The sequence below is a fragment of the Fistularia commersonii genome, chromosome 9, assembly GCF_037954325.1.
Source record: "Fistularia commersonii isolate RoL2024-O1a breed Wild chromosome 9, RoL_Fcom_v1.0, whole genome shotgun sequence".
Classification (NCBI taxonomy): Eukaryota; Metazoa; Chordata; class Actinopteri; order Syngnathiformes; family Fistulariidae; genus Fistularia; species Fistularia commersonii.
Genome location: NC_141292.1, coordinates 9345720 through 9367692, shown reverse-complemented (window position 1 = coordinate 9367692; position 21973 = coordinate 9345720). Strand labels below are relative to the sequence as shown.

The window sequence follows — 21973 nt, the reverse complement described above, 5'->3', positions numbered from 1 at the left end:
TTTTACATGAAAAGCAGGCAGAAGATTGGAACAATTTTAAGGCTAATTCCTGTATTTTTATTCCTGCAAAGATAATAACTTCCCTGAAACGTTCCTGACATGTTGCACCCTGTTTTAAAACATTTCCAAAATGTACCATGAACATTTCAATTAGATGTAACAAATCTTCCAAAAGCAACTCTACTCCACAGTTATGTTCCCATAACATCTTATTCATAGTGAGATTTACAAATGAAGGGTTTCCTTTCTGAGACACTGCTTCTTTGGATAATGAAGGATTTTCACAAGGTGAACCTGAATGCATTTATTTGTGCAGGATAATTCAGTTACAGTAGTTCCACAGTGGCAGGCCATCTTTCTCGATATCAGGACAACAACTATACTTCCAGGGGTGATCAGTCATTTTATAATGCCCATGTTGCAATTTGCTTAAACTGTCCATTAACACTGAGGAATGGCACTTGCCTGGCTTTTGGCAGGAAGGGCATCTTTGCTTCTCTCTCAGGGGTACACAGAGAGTTATCCTGACTACTGTCGGTGGTCAGGGACACTGAGTCAGACATGCGTGATGGAGAAGAACAGTTGCTATTGTTTTGGTTGCTGTTTGCCACCGTGTCCTCAAGCAAGGAGTCTGCATCTTTCCCGTCATCTGTTGATTAGACAACACCGTGAACATGACTTGCACAATGTTGTTTACCAGTTTAGTTTTACCCCTATGATATTATATTTGAATGATTCAAATGACACCTAAAATTACCTTTTTTGTCCTTACTTAGCATCACAACTTTGGGCTGGTTGATGGAGATCTCAATAAGAGGTGGTCTCATCTCAGCAATTTTCATTTCTTCTTCTTCATCTGACAACTCCTCAGAATCCTAGACAGAAAAGAGAACATTGTCTGGCACAATGATTCTCAACTGAAAGTTGGTGAGAGCCCCTGCTGAGAGCACAGTGCTGAAAGTTTTGATTACCTCCAGTGTGTCCTCGTGGTTCATCATAGAGGCCTCTGATGATTTAAGTGGAAATTTTTGAGAGCTATAAGACTCTGAAGTGTCTTTCGATCCTGCCTCAGAGAAGTTTTGAGGACATGCATTGTTTGATACTGGAGTCTCTGAGTCTGATGACATCCCATTGGGACACGGGGCCTCTATGACCTGCAAAGTATATGGTTGTGGAGAAAAACATGCTTCTGAACTTACATGCACTTTACAATATGAGGTTTGTTAATGGAAATATGAAGCAGGCTAAAACTCAGTGAAGGTGGCATGAAAATGACAGTAGTCTACCTTAACTCCCACATCTTGTACTCCGATGTGGTTCCTCTCTACTGGTTTGGAGTCTCTCACTGAACCATCACTGGACTCATCCTCCTTCAACCTGTGAGCCACTGACTGGGCTGTTTTGACCATATTCTTCAGCTCATCTGGATATGGTGTAGGGTACCGCTTCAGGTTTCCCTCCTTGAAGGGTACAAATAAGCATGGACTTTATATTAAAATAACCATGACTGCAGTGTATCAGAAAATTGTGCCAACCGACGTGAAATACTGTTTTTTTATAAGAAACACTCAAAAGGGGAAAAAAAACCATTTGATTTACAGTTTAACATTCAATGTTCTCCACAGAAAAAAAGATTTTCAGAATTTCTTTGCAGACACTATATATAAGGAAACAAACATATTTTCAGTCCCAAATATAAAATGTTTATAGCTTAAAACATGCACTGAAGCCATTGTGGCAGGAAGGAAGAAAGGCAGACATACTTGAAGTGTGAGCAATACCTGATGAACCAAAACCACACGCACGCACACTCTTTCAAAAGAGTCTCAAAAGAAAGTAATGCAACACACTGTCAAAGTGAAAACCCACCAGACAGTCAATGCAGATCTAGTATGGATTGAAAATTCTATTATTCTCACAGATTGTGAAAGTTTTTGGCTCTGCAAATAGTGCATTTGGAAAGGTCTTGAAGGCCAAAGTAAAACGTCTTAAAGTGTTTAAATTAGAACTCCCAAATACATTTCTCTTTGCGTCTCCATGTAAAAGAACTATCAATTTTGAAGTCTTTGTCATTTCACATAAAAATACATCTAAAATAAATATAGTTCATCAACAGTGATTCACATTGAGTCCTGTTCCTTTCAGCTTGGAGATAGACTAAGAATGGCCACAGTGACTTACCCTTGGGGGGGCTTCTCGCTCATCCTTGTCCTCATCACACTCAAAGGCCACCTGAGCTCTGTGCTTGCGCTGTTCCTCCCAGAGAGCTGGATTGAAGCTCTCAGAGTCAGAGTTCGGGATGTCTAAGGTAAAAATGGAAATTGACATGCAACGGTTTCTTATCTTGCTCTCTTGCAATAACTGCATGCAAGTCCCAGTTTGACCACAAGATGCTGCAACAACCACAGAAAGCAATGTGGGCTGTGCAGAAACCCCCTTAGAGCAAAGGAGTAAGAGGATATGTATTTAATTTGGTTTAAATGTTATGGCCTCAATTATTTAGTTAGAATCATTTTTTGTATTATGCCAGTGGCTGCTTTTTTCTAAAAATGCATTACAAATTAATTGCCTAATAAATAGCAATATTCTGACTGCTTCCAATTGTTGTCCCAAATATCTATGAGCAACATAAATAGCTATATCACAAAATACATGGTTTTGTCCTTTACATGGGATTTCATGACCATCACAATGTTAAGCTCACCAACACTATCATAAAAATATTCAACTAGTCATCCTCCATCACTGCTAGTAATTTCTCTGTGAACTGTTCGCATCAAATCATAAAAGGATTGCGCCTGTTTGACCCCTTATTTCTCATACACATACACTGGCAAACCTTTTGAGACAGGATGTCTCAACCCTGAGTAACGATATGCAAATAAATATATATACGTATAATACACTCTCTACAAGTTATCAATAGTTGTTTCCTCTGGGTTGGAGGAAAGGATATATATATGTATATAAAACTAAAACACACACACACACACACACACACACACACACACACACACACACACACACACACACACACACACACACACACACACACACACACACACACACACACACACACACACACACACACACACACACACACACACAGGGTATAAAAATTGTGTCGGGTGGATAGTACTCACAGTCCTCAGTTCTCGTTTGCTGGGGGAACATGTAGTTAGTCAGGACAGTTTTGTGTGTCTCTGTATCCTCCTCTTTCTGGAGCGGGATAAGTGGTTTGGACTGTGACAAAAACAAGGGAGGTTTTAAAATGCTCTGATACTAACACTGCCTTTTTGAGACATTCAGTTGTGAAAGACACGCTGGTGTTCTTGTTGACTTTCCTTTACATGGCAAGTGCACTTGATGGCATCACTGAGGAGAGGGTGGCAAAACACCACATAAGCATGGATGATGATACATATAATGTGTTTTCTCTTCTTTGAGGTGAGAACCTTCTTCCCCTTTTATTATTTTTCAAGCTACCAATTAACTTCTCTTACGCTTCATCGATGTGATTTAATGCTCCTTTGTTTAACCTACTCCAAACAGCACACTCTGTACTCCTGACTGTAATCAAGTAAAATCTATAAAAAGTGTAGAACACCTGTTTATTGAGGTTTTTTATAAGCCACTATAGCTAGGAACCGTCACTTTAGGTGGGTCCTACTGTAGAAGAGAATTGGGGGGAAAAGTAGAAAAAAAAAATATATATAAAAAAATAAATCACAATAAAACATCATTCTAACTTTGAAGACAAATGTAAACATGAACGGAAGAATCAGAGAATGATGTCTTTTTTCACCATTTAGTTAATATTAGTCAAGGATCAGATCAATGTATCCATGTCTGGTATAAAATATCAGTGCAAAATTACTTTTTCATTCATTACAAACTATAAATGAAAATACTGTTATACATTTTTTTATCTAGATAATTTAAATTAACTCAGGGGACAAAGGGTTATGATAAAAGTCCTTAAAGACAGTTTATCTCCAAGACTGAGATCAACATTTCCGGTGGTAACTTGTAAAATCAGTGATCTTAATGATTACATTAGATGAGAGAAACTGCAATGGAGAAGAAGAGGAAAAAAAAAAAAAAAAAAAAAAAAAGTCTGACAACAGACAGAAACTCAGCACTCCTACAGCTTTGCTTAGCATGCTGAGAACACTCAAGACAATGTGTCTTTCCCAATGAAAAGCTATACTACCATGGAAAAGTCACCTTACAGTTTTATGAGCAAACATTTCTACCTTCGATAGTGTTATCTCCCTCTCTGCTAGGGGCAAAGTTAGCAGAAAAGCAAGTCCAAATTTCAGGTGCCAAACCTCCTCTTGCATAACTCTTGAGTATATTTGGTTATGGTACTTGATACAGGACTTAAAATAATTTCCATATTAAAAAAATCTTGTCCTTAAACATGCATTCAGGTCAGATGTTAAGTTTTTGCATTGAGTAAGGAGCTGAATTTTCACTACTACTTGACAAATAGAGATATATATATAACACACCTAAAATGCAACTGTAATGACAGGAGGATTAAACGCAGGTGAGAGTTTTGAAAATTCTTTTATGTAACGGAAAAACTAATATATCTAAGGCCTTACCTGGTTTTCAGACAGCCACATAGCAGTCATTTGGTTAAGTTTCGTAAAACTGTATGGAAGATTCTTCAACCTGTATTGGAAACAAAGAGGGAGATACTCAACCAAACTCAGATAGGAAATTTCAAGAAGCATCTGTAGTGGTAAACATTTTCTTTTTAATCACACAAATCTTTTTGACAGGTTTTGATTGCATGTTATTTGTTATGGAGTGAAAAACAGCCTGTAATAAAGTCCAATTTTTGACTATATCAAACAAAAGCTTAATACATATCTGGAAAATCTATGTATTTGACCCTAAGTGAGTCTTGACTGACTTGTTGTTGCTGAGATTGATGACCTTGAGCTTCTGCATGTCACCCATCTCCTCAGGCAATGACTCCAACTTGTTGGAATGTAAGAACAGCACAGTTGCATTCTTCCAGTTCCCCATCTGTGAAGAGCCAGCCCCCCCCACAAACAGAAACAGAGAAGCTGAGCAACAAGGAAAACTTTTACTGTAAGCAAACTCTGGTGGCCCTCAAGTGGAAATACCTCAGGACACTTGCATATATGAACGAAAGCTCACCTCTGGAGGAAGCTGGGTGAGAAAGTTGTGATCAGCGGCAAAGGTGCGGATGCTGAGACACTGGCCAATGGTGGAAGGCAGGGCTTCTATCTCATTGAAACTACAGTCTAGCTCATCCAGAGATGTCAGCCTGACACGGAGAGAAGCAGGATGATAAGAGGACTCTAATCATCTTATGTGACAACTGTGAAACTTGGTAAAATAACAAGGATATCTGGTCTGACAGGTAAATGATCCTTGACTATGATTTCAACAGGGAAGGACATGAATTAAGGTTGATGGTTCCTTCATTCCAAAAGCCTTAGAACATTTTCACCAGGGTGAAAATACCCAAGAGTACCAAGAGATTCATATACAATGAACTTCAGTGATCAAAATCTATGTACGTCAAGAGGGGTCAGCAGGGTCTGATTTTAAAAAGTGTGATTAACCAAGACAAAACCAGTCAGGGTATGTGAGGAGAAGGTTTTGAATATGTAACACCTTCATCATCACATATAAACTGTTACTTGGGCAAGCGCAGAAAATGTGTTTTGTTTTTGTTTTATTCAAAAACTTCAAGCAATTTTTAACACGGTGGCTGTGTGTTTTAACAGATCTTCCAATCATTAATGTCTATTTATTTTTTCTTGTGACTACTTATTTAAATGAAAGATTGCAGGAGAATTGAAACCTCTTGAACATGTATCATGAAAACAACAATTAGGAAGTCATATGTTTCTTGCCAACTTTGAAACACATTACAACAGCTCAATGGCTACCCCTTGCTTGTTCTGGTACTTATCAATTTAGACTGGTGTGTCAGGGTTGGTAATATTGACCACCTTCACTCAAGATACTACGGAACTGGATAATATTTCCCACATGTTCATAACATTCAGTCATGTACCTTTCCGACAGTGCTGCATCAATTCAATGCAGAAAGTTAACCTTTCCTGAAGAATACAACCCAGAGGGAACCATGATGGATAACTGGTAGAGAGCGTATTGTATAATGCGTCTACATATACATCCAGGCAAAAATCATTTTAAACTGAAATCCTTGCATGGGATTAACCTAAACCATAGGCTTTGTCACATAATCTGTGTCAAAGTACACAGATAAATATTCTGGATATTTGGTGGTGTTTGGAAACAAAAGGCTAAAAAAACAACTCCATCTGTATCAGTCAGAAAATGATGAATAGGTTCACTGACTGGCGAGGGATAGGGGAGACTTAAAAACACAACAAATAAAAAGAACAGTGGGAGATTTAATTGGAGCTTTGTGTGCTGGACCATAATCATTCAGAGTAGATGAAGGGTTGGTGTCTCAGCAGCTGACCACATAGTGGACCATTCCGCTGACACCATCCATGACTAATATACCACCAAATCCTTCCAATAAGTGAACCCCAAAGCATTATTATGAGTTAGTTGAAAAAAGATATTCAATCACTGTTGCATTCATTATGACGGTCATTTTTGTTTGAGTGTCATCGGTGTAAGAATAAACACATTAACCAATAGACCTCATTATATTTAATGTGATCTGATTATTCCAGACTGATGTTTTATGTGATCAGTAATGACAGATGAAAGCAGTGCAATAATCCACTGAGCTCAGGGTTTATTCTGTTGATATTAGAGCTACTGCTGGGATGCTCACCCTCCAACAGAGTCCGGCAGGTACATAAGCTGGTTCTCATCAACTTTTAGCGCAGTCAGCTTCTTCAGAGAGCCTTTTGAAATGGATAACAGAGAAAGAGAGGGAGAGAGGAGGCGAGTATTATAGATATGCATACAACAGCACAGGGCAGAGGTTATCACTTACTGTTCCATCACAATGGGGAACTTCCATTACAGGAGTTAATTGGATTATTTCATACTGTCATCAATACAGCAGCTAGTCCTAGTGTAATAAATACTAGGATTTATGGCTCTGTGCATGCAGCCTCCTCTGAGTTTATTAACCCAGTATTACCTCATATTTTAAGATGAAAGATAACAGCATAAATAACCATAAAAAGGGTTCAGTAAAACATTTTATAAATTTAGGGTTAGGCACTAATGTGAAGAATTTACCCTTCCTTTTCGACTTATCAATTGAGAGGAAGGCAAATATGTAGAGAAAATGGGACACCACCAGACAGAAGTCCATAAGGTTTAATTCTGTGGTGGCATCATTTCATAAACGAAAACAGATTTTCCCATAAGAGACAATGGAATCCATCCTTCACTGTGGTACTGACTGATAATCTTGCAATACGGTTCTGCAAGCAATATTGAAAACAGGGCGGCTTTTTTCATGCTTCACTACAATCTCTTCCCCATCTTTTCTTCTAAGATTTAAAAGAAAGAAAGAAAAATAAATAAATAAAAGGAGCACAAAAACAATGCACGGAGAACCAATGGCAAGTTCGGCGGAGGCGTTCCAACAATGGATGCTGCAGCGTGACCAATGTGCAAATGTGTATCTACACCAGTGATGAACCGTCTGTTAGCAATTTGTTTGCTCATCAACCAAAATTTTGTTTCTGTACTAATGGATGTAGTGTTTCTAAACAGATTTGTTCCTGAGGTTGTCTATCCATAAATTGAGGTACCACTACAATGGATTATAAAAGCCTGTATTTCGAGTAAATACCTGTGGTTTTGAAATCAACACTTACATGCCATTTTTTTAAACAAATTGTTACAACTTACAGAAGACAATACAAAATGCCTTAATTTATTCTCTACTCAACATTTTCGAAAAGTTGTAATGAATCTGTGTTGGGTTATTTTAATGGCCATTTTAGAAGCTATAATATGTGGTGCTGTTGCACTGTTCCGAATATTGGGTGCAGTGAAAACTTGAGAGTCAAAGGATTAGAAGACAGGATTTACAACCGAACTGCTGTGCTACAAAGCATTAATGCGTGCATAACTTTAAAAGAAGAATCCAGTAATTAACCAGACTGCGAGGTGATAAATGCTGTGAAGTTGTATGTTGTGTTTTTCAATCTTTACCGATGGAGCCAGGCAGCTGTGTCAGGGCATTGTTGGAGAGCAGGAGGTCCTGGAGACTCTCACAGCCGCAGATTTGTTCATCTACCATTTCAAGGTTGTTCTTAGATACGTCCAGGTAGACCAGCTGTTTTAGCATCCCCAACATCTGGACAGATACACATAAAAAGCAGGTAAGAGCAGGTTTTTTCCCCTGACGTTCATGCTATTCAAATGTTCTTCCTCTATGGACATGCAAAGGAGGATGCACACAGACATATGATACGGGTGTCTGGACAGCAGTGATAGTCATTTCTTGAGTTTGGCAAGTCAAGATAAAATATTGAAAATATTTTTTGTTGGTTGTTTGTGAACAGAACTCACCACCTATAAATAATAAGTGGCATTAACCAAAGTCTGATGACAGCAGCCACTTGAGATGATTCTTGTGCTTCTACCAGAAGTGATGACACATGTTTCAGCATTTTCTGCAATCCACTTGGTTAAAACATGTACCGTTTTGTTGGGAAGTGTATTTATTTACACAGTACAAACTAAACGGCGCAGACATAAAAAAGGAATGGCATCCTTTTAAATTTGTAAAATACAACTGACAGATGGCTGACTGTATATTCAAGGCCAGGAAACCACCAGTCAGAAGGCTTTTGGCATAAATGCCAAGAGGTCTATCTTGGAATTTGGAAAAATATGTGGATCAAGTGAAAAGAACTGTATTAACTCTGAAAACAACAGCACCATCAGAAGGATATAAAAATCTATTTCAAAATAAACAAAACCTAATGTAACTACATACAGACAAAATGGGTAAATGATCAAATCACTGAAATTTTGGCAGGCATATTGCTCCACTTCTGAAACTCTCGGTGGAATATAATGCCATGTGGAGGAAGGAACAAAACTAAGTCACTCCAGTGGGAGCTTGGCTTTATAAAGCGGTGTTGGTGTAACACTAAAGTTATGGATTTAAAATCAATCCAACACTTTGATCATGATATATACTGTGCTACATTACTACACTTTATGAAGGGGAGTTTCTGCATTCTGAATTATTTGTAAGGCATGCAAGCCTCATAGATGTAATTATGCATTATATACCAGACTGTGGTTACAGTTGGCATTGCTGAAATGCTGGCAGCAGAATTAATGCATTAATTATGGCCTAGTTCTAAACAAGCTGGCCAGTTGGATAAAATGGAATTTCATGCAACACATACTAAATATCAAAACATTGCTCTGAATGAATTATGCTCATGGAAAGCCATTACTTCACAGCTGCATCAACTCCTTGTCTACTGGTTTTTACATGATAAAAGCCTGATATAAAAGGACAAATAGCAACATCCAGGATAAGTTACAAATGTAGTACAACAGTTTGAATTATTTAATATCAAATGTGATATATAATGCTAGCAAACACAGACAATTTTCCGGTCCATTTTTCCTTGCTTTTAAACCTTCATATTGATTTAATCTTTTTCAAAATAGCATATCATGATTATCAGAAAAATGCAAACCATAAAGTGATAACCAAGCAGATTACAAATCAACTGTTGCAGTCTTAAATATTGATGATAAATCTCAATTTAAGTCAAGGAAAATCAAACAGAAATGTGCAAATTAACAACTTAACTACCCGATTGCAAAAAAAAAGGTTGTGCGCACGCACGCACGCACGCACGCACGCACGCACGCACGCACGCACGCACGCACGCACGCACGCACGCACGCACGCACGCACGCACGCACACACACACACACACACACACACACACACACACACACACACACACACACACAGAAACTATTCCTCATGCTTTAAACAACTGAATTTTCAATATTTACTGTGCAGATGGATACATGGATTCGGTCCAAAGGACTATTAAGGAATGAATTTTGCATTATTTTCAAATGTTGCATTGTGCTAATATGTAGTTTAAAACTGCAATAATGTTGATGAAAAGGATGTTTTTTGAGGTAAGCAATCGGTGAGAGTATGTATCATTGAATTATACCCCAGGTAAAAATGTCAGTCTGTTCCCATCAATCCACAGCTCCTTCATCCCAGTCAGCTGCTCCAACACCTCAGGCTGGAGAGATTTAGAGCACAAATTAGGTTAAATTTGCAAAGTAAGGTACATAGGTACATTTTTTTGTAGTACAGATACAGTAGCTGCGTGTAAAGCTCAAGTCATGAATATGGTGAAACAAATCCTGGCAAATCAACCATTGTGTTTGTATTAGGATATTATTTCCAATTAAAGGCTATGTGGCAGTCAAACTTGTTTGAATTTGAGATATTTAGAAAAAAGGGGTCTCCAACACAGAGACAGAGAGCACTAAGCATCAACATACCGACTGCCTGAAACTTACCACTTCAGTGAACTCATTACTGCCCAGATCTAATCTCTCCAATTGTGTGAGCTTCTGCATGCTTCTGTAGAAACACAGAAAGAACAGGATGTCAAATACGCCGATAAAAATGTAAAAAATAATCAAAAAAATCCAGTAAATATAACTGCCATTCATCCATATCATGCATTTACAAGAGGGCCATTACAATGCCAAACTTTGATCAGGAAAAATAAAATCTTGAAAGATTACAAGCAATAAAACGCATATTTTCATCAGAGCAAGCCAAAAGATTGTTGTCAGATTTTGAAGTGGCAAAATACTGTGCCTTATTCAAAAGTGATTTTACTTCAAAATAAATAAATAAGCTTCAGAATTCAGTCAGGACAGAAATATGCTTAAATCATGGAAAACATGACGTATGCTAGCTCGAAGCAAAGGGTGTCAAACTCAATTTCTGAGGAGGTTGAGATGAAAACTCAAAACATACTTGTAGGCCACTATTTCCAATTTAAACTAGCCATAGTTCTAACCACAGGCAGACTTCCACGCAAACTTTTTAACAGAACTGCCAAATATGACAAAACAAAAACAAACAGATAAAACATCCTCAGGGTAATAGGCAATATCATGCGTCTAAACACATAAATCTAAATAAGAATCAGAAAAGTAGCCAAGGTTAGATTAGAAATGGCAGGCTAATTGACAATTCTAAAACCATTACAAGTTGTAAAACCAACAGGGGCTTGTATGGTGTATTCAATTCTATGATGTAATCAAGGATATACAGCAAAAGGAATGTCAGAGCAAAAGTTTGTTTCCTTTCTGTATGGCAATAGAGGATCCTCTTTTGCTGCTAGCACCATACTGTTGTGTTGGTAATCTGACAATGGTTTCTAATCATCCATTGCACATGTCACTGTACAAACTGTTGAAATCTAATGGTATAAATAACCGTACTACACAAACATTTCATTTGTTGAGAAAATGAAGGTAAATAGGTGTTTTAATGGTACAAAATTGCCGACAAAGAAATTCTGTACAATAAAGCAATGGGGGGGGGGTTAGATTAGTAAAAGATTATTTTTTCCATGAGACGTGATTACAACCAGCCTTTGCTTGAAAATCAGAGTGGGATTCAGCAGAGTGGGAGGCAGAGGTTCTCTGACATCACTGTGGAAATGGTTTTTGCTTTGAGAAGCTCTTCATCAAATGAGAACACATGAGAAGACATATGGCACAAATTATAACATGATTTAAAGCTTTTACTGATTTTTAAATACTCTGAGAATTAAGAAAATATAAATCAAGTCCCTGTAAGTTTTTAGTGGGCAATTTTTTCACATTCTTTCCTCATAGTTGGCGACAACAGATGCCTCAGAGAACTAAAAGGGATAAGGAAGAGCTGGACCGGCTTGTTTGGAAAAAATAAAATTCAGCAGTTGAATAAACCACTATGGCATACAACTCATGTTGTGAGAAGCGAAAGGGCATTTTTAAAACGGAGAAATATTTGGTTGAAGCGTACGCCTGTTGTGATTCTTTATTCTTTGTGCACTGAAGGAAGGGGGGCGGAGGGGTTGCTTTCCATGAGGAAGCCCAGAGACGACTTGCACCTTTATATCCATGAAAACATTTGTTAACATCTTTGAGATGCTTGCGTGTCGCTCTGGCAACACTCCCAATCATTAGTGCCTTTCTTTGTCAGAGCTCCAGCCTTTAACACGTCTGGCATCTGTCACATAAACACAGCAAGGGAAGATCCGCTAAGAGCTCCAGTGCCGCACTGAACTTAATACAGTGGCTGGCCAGTCTCTCAGTTTAAAATAATGAAAAGCAGAAATAGATGAAAGAAAAGTCATAGCCACAAGCAGGAAGGACAAAAAGGCAAAGGGGTAATGCAGCTTTGCTTGGAAAATGGGCATGACATAAAATGGAAGGATACAGCAAGTGAAGCATGAGAAAAGACAGAAAGAGAAAGTAAGTGGCTCCTCAATCACTTAGAGCTTTCCTAAATGTTCCTGGGGCTCCCAGCGGCAATGTTACCTGTTCAAATGGTGGACCCACCCTCGGCCCTGTCTCAGTGGAGGATTATAAAACTTGTCACAGCAAGCAACCATGAAAAGCAGGGTTCTTATGTAATGCAGTGGAATTTAATACTACTGTTAGAGGTGCGGAGAGTGAATCCACAACAAAAAAAAGGCAGGATGGCAGATGAAGCAAAAATGCTGCAGGGGTCTCTAGGGAAGAGTAAGCACAGAAGCTGTGATACTCTTCCATTACTTTATGATCTTGAGTAAAACTTACTTTGGTAACATCTTTAACTGGTTCTCTCTCAGCTCCAAGATCTGAAGTTTAGTCAGCCTACAAGAAGAACACAGGAGAAAGCCATTGTCATAGTAGTATATTTCTTTGCAAAGGTTTATGAAGGACAAATAAATATGAATAAATGTTCAGGATGATTGAGCCAAATAATGCATCCTGTTCATTTCGCGTGTTTCGACAATCAAAAATGCAATGGGGTCTTCAATTTGATTTTTACTTAATGGCAATATAAATCATGATATTATGCACCTTTCCACCTATTAGATTAGTGCTCCACTGGTGACACTTAATACAGTTTAAATTCATATTCTTCAGTGTGTTTATGCAAAAGATGACTAAAGACAAGAATGTAATAAAGCCTTGCTTCACATTAAGAATATTAATGGTCACCCTGATTTCTTAAATTAACTTATCCAACATAACCAGCTATTATGTGCTGTTGCAGGACTGTGATTTTTTTTTTTTTTTAACCTGTGCTCAACCAGAAAACAAAAGGATGTGTAGGTCATGGTTACTATGGCTACAACACAAGGTGAGAGAAGAGGCAATTCATGTTGCATGTTTTGTGTCATCAGACTTTTGGCGTCCTCAGAGGGCTAAACAAAAAATGTGTAACCTGAAAACAATACAAACTAGAGTTACCCTGAGGTTTGACGAACCAGCAGTTTAGCCTTGAACTCCATGTCACGGGAGGTATAAATATGTGCTTGTTAAAAGAGCAGCAGTTGTTGCTCCAACTGTGTTCAGGCAGAGCCATGAGATACGTCAGGGGTGGGCAAACTTTTTGGCTCAGGGGCCGCATTGACTTTTAAAATTTGACAGACGGGCCGGGTCAGCACAAGATATGATACATATAAAAAAAAAACCACATTTGTTACCACTACATATCAGACTCGACCGACATTTTTCTGAACATTGTCTGACATTTGCTTTGAAAATAATACCAGCTTGGTTTTGAAGGCCCTGACGTTTGCTTGCATTTCATACACAACCAATTTTTCTCTTGTAGCTTCACGTCTTGCTCATACATGTGTGTCAGTATGTTCACAGTAACGGCTTAATCACAGAGCCAATCTGTGTTATTCAGCTCAGGAAAATTCTCAAGTGTTCTCAAGTAGCTCCAAAAATGAAATAATCTCCTGTTTGAGCTCCCACATTCATTGATCCAATCATCCACATCAAGTATGAATTCTGTACCAATCTTTGGCATGCCGGATTAAAAAGACCAATGGGATGGATGTGGCCTGCTGGCCGTAGTTTGCCCACCCCTGGTATACATAGTGAGAATACATAATAGTGAAATTCTATTTTAAAGCAGACTTTTACAAGCATGACAACACACAACATGACTGAAGAAGAAGTTTGACCTCACAAACCCATGATAAATTGGGGCATGGAGTCACATTAATAGTTATGCAGGAGCTGTGTACATATATAGTTGGCTTTTGGATATACCCCAAAAAGTTTAGTATATACTCCAGTATTGGCTCAAAATCTGAAGTACTGTATATACAGAGTTATACTTCAAATAAGATATTTCAGCAACTGTTAAATTCTTTCGTTAAATCTTGAATAATATTAAATTAACATGATAGTTTCTTGAAAGCAGAGGCCTGTGGCACAGAGCTCATGAGTCTTCTGAGTGACACAATGTTTATTGGTACAGTATATCCAGCACTGCTGCCGGGTTAGAATGGCATATTTCTAAGTGTTATGACATAAGCGTCATGATAAATTCATTTTTTAATTGAGCTGTCAGGGTGCTCCTTTACACTGTGACTAATGATACACTTACCAACCCACATGCCAGCAGGAGGTGGGCCTATTACACTGAAACCCAAGTTCTTGCTCACTGCTTTTGGTTTCGATATGTTGGGGACTCAGTGCTGGAAAACCTTTTTAAAAAGTCTTCAAAATGTTTAGTGGGATTTCCCCAGCAAAAGATTAACTATATAATTGACATTTAGACCAGACAGTGAGTAGCTTTGATTGAATATATCAGATCAAATTTATTGCAATATGAATTGACCAAGTCCCACTGTCCTTGAAAGCTAAAACCTTTGCTAAAGTTGGGGTTTTTTTGAATTTATATTTTTTGTCTTTTACTTTATGTCTTATGCCTAGATGTTAAATTGTTGGACAAACTTGCAGTTGTAGTGCTTTACGCATTATTGGAACATTGTCTTATGCTACTTGTCTGGCAATGTATTTAATTTGAGATCATACGATTCATTAAAGAAAAATAAAGTGAGAAGTTGTGCTTCTGCTGCCCAACCCTTCATAAACCACAAGTAGGATTCTCTTATTTTCCTGTTAGGCCATCAGTTGGGCTAACAGTATATATAAATTAATATACAACAAACCAATCACAAATCTTATTAATATTGTGGCCGAAATGTTCTTGTTGTGGCAAGATTTCAACAGAAATTCACCATGACCTTGATAACTGAGAACCTCCGTACACATCTTATTTATAAACTATTCATGCGTCTCTGAACAAAATATTGATGCATGACTTTTAAGAATAAGCATTTGAAACTAAATATATACAGTTTTCCATGTCAACATCTCTCAATGACTATAGCATGAAAATGTGATCCAATCAACCAACCACTTTGGACAGTTGGCAGCCTGAATCAAGAGTTTGGCCAAATTGTTTGTTTTAAATTGTGCTTAACAACAGAACAACTTACCTTCCAAAGCTTGCTGGTAAGAACTCCAGGAAGGCATCATTCAGGTAGAGCTGTGTTAGAGTCAGAAGCTGGGTGAAGCCTTCCGGGAGCCTGGCACAAACACAAATGGGGTCAAAAATGAAGAAATTCATATTAAAGCCTGATATAGCTGACAAAATAAAAGGCTAAAACACCACTTTTTCAATACAAGCATCCGATTTAAAAATTTGTCACCAAAGTAAATAGAAGGCATGCATGTTTACAGTACATTCAGGCCTTCAAATAAATGGAAAAAAAATAAGTCAAAGGCACATGATGTCTGTACTTACTTTGATATGGGATTCACGCTGGCCTCTACTATATCTAGGACTTTGCAGTTTTTGATATTTTCTGGAAACTCCTGGATACCTGAAGAAATATTTCACAGGAAAGAAGTTGCAATTCGTGATTTAAATATGGAATTCTAATAGAAGTCCCTTGTCTAGTGTATTTCAACAGCAAGTACCATTGACACAAAGTAAACCACCCCTGTCGAAAACCTCAAAGGACGCATGCCATCATATTCATTTTTAGAGAGGAACTTTGCCAGTTTTAAACACCGGTGGGCTGTAGATACTCCAGCTAACAAGTATGTCAAGCAGGAAGGCTGTCTATTTGAACTGTAAAAGCTTACATTGAGTAGAACATTAAGAGTGGTTCTGCACCTTTTCTCGTTTTCTCTAAACAGTACAGGTGACATAACAAAGGAGGAAAAGAAGAAGACAAAAACACAATGATTGTCTGCAAGTTCTCACCAAACACCCAAACCATACAAACAACAAGAACAGGGATGTGATTGAGTGTCAAAGTTTATTTCCACCCACTTTGTATTGTGTTCACAACACTTAGCACAGAGTGCTCAGTGAAGGAGGAGAAGCTATTTTTAATTCTAACATGAGCCACACAGTTCTGGTTCATGAAAAACCACCACATCTTTCGACATTTGTTTAATATAGGCTGCCTGTGTGCTCATTGATTTATACCAAAGCTACCTTTTCAAGCTCCCTGTGCGGATGAGGCCGCTCTGCCGAGCAAGCTGCTCTTTTTCTTCCTTGCTTAGCTTTTACTGTATGTTGGAAAGATACCTTGTGCTGCTTCTGCTAAGGGTGTTATCTTTGTTTTCTTTGACAGCGATGAAGATACTGTGTATATTGACAACTTGTTTGATGCAAAACCCCAACACCTGTAGAAATCTGCATTAGGATGTTATGAAAATATTGAAATTTAAAATGACACATCCAGCAAAACTGCCAAGAGTTCAAATATTTGAGCATTATCCAGTTACGTTAATCCTTGACTTTTTGGTGCTGTCCAAGTCAAACTGCCTCGTGAAAATATCAGTGGTTTCACAGCAATACACATAAATATTTATACACAAAGTCATTAAACATATGGACCTCTGCCAGATGAGGTTTAACAAAATACTGTTCAATTTTAACAATCAAATCAGGCTTATCCAGAAAAAAAATGGTGGCATTGTTGTGACTACTACATGTACTAATATTTTATTTTATTGTATTTTATTCAACCTTAATTTCAGTGGACTATGCAGGTAACTAATAACCAAACCACACCGTTATCATCTCAGAAGACAGTAGACAGCGCACACACAACAAAGCTCCACTGTTGGTGGGCTGTGTGATTGTGTAGATATGTGATGTCTGCTGCCGGACTAGGTGAAAATAAATTGTACTGCATACTGAATTATAAAAAAACGTACTAAACAGATAGCTTTTACTGCAGTATGTCTGTCATTTTCCTTAATCAGTAACAGAAAGAAAACTAATCAAATTTTCCAACGGGACTATTTCTGTTTGATACTTCTTTAGTTCTAGTCTATAACGTTTCAGAGGAAAATACTGTACTTTTTAAATTCATTTTATTCATTTTAATGATTCTAACAGTGTTGGCTATTATTCAGGTGACCAATGCATGCTAAATAATTTTAGATTTTGTTGCTTATAAAAGAACATGAGACTCTTGACTCTAATTTAAAATGGTACAGTACACCTTTGTACCCAGAGTCTTCAAAACTGCTCCTTCTTGATACAAATAACATGACATTTCCTTCTTTCTTGTATTTGTTTTGGATAAAAACAGAAAACATTATATTATAATGTTATGATATGTCATAAAGACTTCACACCGTCTGCAAATTTAATACCTTGACTAGAAATCTGTTCTTTATAAAACTTTCGAAGTTTTACCAAAGTTATTTTTATTCAGGACCTTAATTTAAAATTGAGTATTTTTAAACTAAAACTGCAACCCTTCAGTGTGAAAAGCAACAGGGAGAGCTGAAGCTATGAACTTCACAGGTCAATGAACTGGTGGCCTGGCTCAGAACTCACTTTTAAGCAAGAGGCTGATGACACCTTATAACATACCTCATTTAATCTGCCAGTCAAAACAAAGCCCAAGTGACCCTGTGATGTTTGTGAAAGAAAGATAATGACATGCAGAAACAGTGGTCATTTTAACTTACTGTTTTTGCTGACATCAAGCTCCCTGAGATTAATGAGGTTCGCGATCGCTGCGGGCAACTCTGTTAAGTCATTATCAGGCATGCTCAATCGATGCAGTAACTGGCAGTTAAACAGTTGCTGTTGGAAAGAAAGAGTGACAGATAAGACATAAGTACATTAAACAGATAAAAAAACAGTCATGACTTGGATTCTTCAAAATGTGTATGCAATCACGGTGGACAGTGCAATAGATAATTCTAATGCCCTGATGTTCAAGGGGGAATATTACTTTATATTTATAAAGTATATATTTACTTGAATATATTTACTTAAAGAATATATTTACTTGAAACTCTGGCACAACAATTTCCTTCGGGATAAATAAAGTTGTTCTCATCTCATCTCATCTCATATTATTTAAAAGGTTCTTCAACAATGATATCCATGTAATTAAGTATTCAAAGTGCCAGATTTCATGAGGGGATAAAGTCTTACACGTGATTGTTGTCAATACCTGGCCTCATTTTAGTGGATGATTATGGTAATAATCAGTTTGATAATCAACATATTGCTTCTCATACTGTCTGCCCCACAATCAGTGTACTGGTCTACCTGTCAGGAACAGCTCTGGTTCCAGCCCAATTCATGCAAGCATAATGTTACTGCAGAAAGAGTCTTTACATACAAAATGATATTTGTAAATGATATTTGACTGATTATTGAGTATGACACTGATTACTTCTCAGACAGGCAGACAGGGAAAATGAGGCTTGTCTCAGTGTACTGCCTAAAGGTCATAAACAACTCTGCATCAGTCAATAGCCTGGCTGACATGTCTCTTGTCAGAAAAACAACGTCCTCGCACATTCTTTTGGGGGGAATATCCATGTACTTCATTAACCTCCAGCTTTGTCTTGCTGTCTGTCTGATTCCCAACTACTCTGCAGCTCATATCAAGACATGATTATTGTTTCTACTTGAGATCTGCAATGACCCATGTGACTTTAGCTTAAGGAAGTTTTAAAACAGGGTAAGGTTAGAAAGAGACTGGGTGAGAGAAAAGTGTAATATAGAAGCGCAATGATGCTACAGTCATAAAAAAAAAAAGTTTTTGTCTCACCTTCCATAAATATTAAATGGGTTTACATAGTAAAAGTAGGTGAAGTAGATATTTCAATTCATCAGTGTCAGATCTTACTTTAGGCAGCTCCTCGATTTGATTGGCATCAAGAAAGAGTTCCTGCAGGGTCTTCTCAAAACCAAAGATTTCCTTAGGAACAGTCTCCAGGCTGCAGTGGGAGTAGTCCAGAGACGTCACTGTCTCCTCCTCACCCCGCAAGCAGCGGCACGGCACCAGACGGACAAACAAGCTCCGCTTGGACATCCTTAGGCACTAGGGTAGACAAAAACATATTCAGAGAAACAAGCAGAGGCATATGTTATACTTTCACACCTCCTAATCCAGACAGAGGTTTTAGTTTATGTAATGAAATGCAGTGTGAAAGTAATAAATCTCATACTCGCAGCCTTTCATAATTTCTGATTTGGCCATTTCCTTCATTATTTTGTTATTACAATCAGTTGTCGGAATACAATTGTATGACTGGTTATCCACTGATGGGGTATGACCAGAAATATGCATTAGAAAAATAATAATTTACAGATCCATTAAGAGAAATGCCTCCACAATTAACAGTTTCCAAACAGTTTTTTTTCTATAAATTTGGTCATACAAAATACAAGAAAGGATTTATATTACAGTGATTGAGAACTAAGCAGACACACACTAAAGGGCAACAAGGTTATTTAAAGAAGAAGAGCCAAGAAGATGATGTACTGCAGCATTCATACTCAATATGGGCTCTGTTCCAACTGCAATAATGAGCGTAATCCCTCTTTGAAAAAGAGATGTATAATTCAGCCAAGAAGATCTTGTGTTTTTGTCTATGCTGTACACTAAATCACAAAGACATCTTATTTTAGTCTAACATGATAAATTAAAAATTGGCTTTAAATATTGATCCAAGGCCAAAGGGTTTTTTGTAATTGCAACTCATCTTCATTAAAGGTTTTCCTAATTCTAGATTTCTACATCAAATTCTTCTCTTTCTTGTTGCTATCACTGAGCTGACAATCTACATGACAAATCAACTGAAATTCAGTTTTAAAAAGGTGTTCAACATTTAAGAACGCTTAATTGAACCTTCAATTTCTGAACTCAATTGTAGAACAGCAGCAGCAAACTTCAAATTAAAGCTGAAATGATTCATTGACAATATTAATCTACGACTACTTTGATATTAGACTTTTCAGTTTCAGAAAAGTCTGCATTCCATTCTCATTGCTCACGAAACAACAACACCTAACACTCTTTACCTAAACCTGGTGACACAAAATTTAATTTCCTTTACACTTGAGACCGCTGAGTATGTCATATGGGGCTAGAGGGAACATGATTTAATGCATTTTTCTAAGTTGTGAAACTATAAATTAATCAATTCATTCAGAAAACAAGAGAGGTGAAATGGTAGTGAAAGTAACGGCTGCAGCAACACTGCTGTATGGATAGACCGACGTCTTTGTCAATTAGGAGGCATGAAAGAGGAAACATTTTTTGAGGTTTCATTCTGGCGGGGAAGAGCTTAAATGGATATAGCTGTGAATATACCCTATAACTTGCCACAGGAATCACTATGTACTGTAATTCCTGTTGCTTGAGGTTTAGGTCAACACAGAGGTTTTATTCACATACAGTATGCACTATGGAATGTGTTCTGGTCAACAGAGGCTTTGTTCACGACGGCATGCCAAGAATGTGACTTTTCCTCTGCCTCATCTTAATCTGTACACCAGCATATCATCCCCGAGATGTTTTTTCACTGTGTATCCTGGCTGGGCTGAGCTCCATAATTGTGATAGCCTTGACCTGCACTATCAGCAGCGACAGTGTGTGGGTGTTGGCACATTTGTATTTGTAAGTTTGAGCTTGTCCTAGCAGATTATTTGATTAACTGTGTACAGTATATTGCCTAAAAGTGTTTGTAGTCCCATGCCAAAATTTCTACAGTTTAAAAACAAATAAGTGTTGTTGTACTAGGTATTGGAAAATAAGTGCAGATACCTTTGGGACTACTGAGAATAAAATGCGAGTATCATCATGGATGAGTTTCTTAAAAAAAAAATGTTTTAATTGGTTAATTGTGTATACACATTTTTTATAATCAATAACCCAAGCAGAATCAGGCAGAGTCTAATCAGACATGATGAAACAAAAACATCATAAGGTGAGGTATGAGGAGAAATGCTCACTTTTTAAAATAAAAGGACAGAAACTAATTCATCCGTAAAAGTTATATAAGCTGTAATCTAAAATGATAGATCGCAGTATACCACTAAAAAAAAATATTAAAATAAAATGTGCCCAGTGGACACACTGTAAGATTGTACACTGGGTGTGCTCATCTCAACTAACACCAAATGAAAATATTGTTTGCGGTTTATCAATCTGTCCGAGTATTTAATGGGCTACCTCAGCAGGCTGAACGTAAAAATGGCTTATACATCTATCTAGCAGCACATGATAGTGTCAAACACAAGGCAGCGTTGACAATTGGAAGTACATGTTTTCTTTGGAATTGTTGACAGTTACAAACCTTTGTCCGCCTCCTCTTTAGTTTATAAAAACAAACCAAAATTGTTCTGCACAATCCTTTACACATGATACATGACAAAACATGACAGACTTTTCAATGACAGCACTGGGAGAGGTCCAGTGGAACCAACACACTGTTCAGTTTCTCTGGCTAGGCTGGGGGAGGAGCAGGAATAATGGACTGAGGGATGTGTTCAAACACTTATACGCAACACAAGACTTCTTCAACAGGCCACTGCTAAGCAGGGTTGGTGCATCATTAATTAAGCATGTCAAACAGAAACGTAGTAGCCTGTACCTAAAGCAAG

The 21973-nt window shown here is 37.6% G+C and overlaps 1 protein-coding gene across 6 annotated transcripts in view; it reads right to left on the bottom strand.

Annotated features, from left to right (window-relative positions):
* erbin (erbb2 interacting protein) overlaps positions 1-21973 on the bottom strand; it is a 56489-nt gene that overhangs the window by 10327 nt on the left and 24189 nt on the right. For 5 of the 6 annotated variants that reach the window (XM_086152330.1, XM_086152333.1, XM_086152334.1 and 2 more), the window contains exons 3-20: positions 19212-19406; positions 18034-18151; positions 15839-15917; positions 15531-15620; positions 12820-12876; positions 10534-10597; positions 10176-10250; positions 8167-8311; positions 6824-6896; positions 5176-5305; positions 4925-5040; positions 4611-4680; positions 3144-3243; positions 2182-2303; positions 1287-1460; positions 972-1154; positions 758-875; positions 466-649 (exon numbers count right to left, since the gene is read on the bottom strand). In XM_086152330.1, coding sequence (XP_086008456.1) covers positions 466-649; positions 758-875; positions 972-1154; positions 1287-1460; positions 2182-2303; positions 3144-3243; positions 4611-4680; positions 4925-5040; positions 5176-5305; positions 6824-6896; positions 8167-8311; positions 10176-10250; positions 10534-10597; positions 12820-12876; positions 15531-15620; positions 15839-15917; positions 18034-18151; positions 19212-19397 — 2084 coding nt within the window. In that variant the 5' untranslated portion in view covers positions 19398-19406. The remainder of the gene's footprint in view (positions 1-465; positions 650-757; positions 876-971; positions 1155-1286; positions 1461-2181; positions 2304-3143; positions 3244-4610; positions 4681-4924; positions 5041-5175; positions 5306-6823; positions 6897-8166; positions 8312-10175; positions 10251-10533; positions 10598-12819; positions 12877-15530; positions 15621-15838; positions 15918-18033; positions 18152-19211; positions 19407-21973) is intronic. The other variant, XM_086152332.1, reaches the window with a different exon arrangement.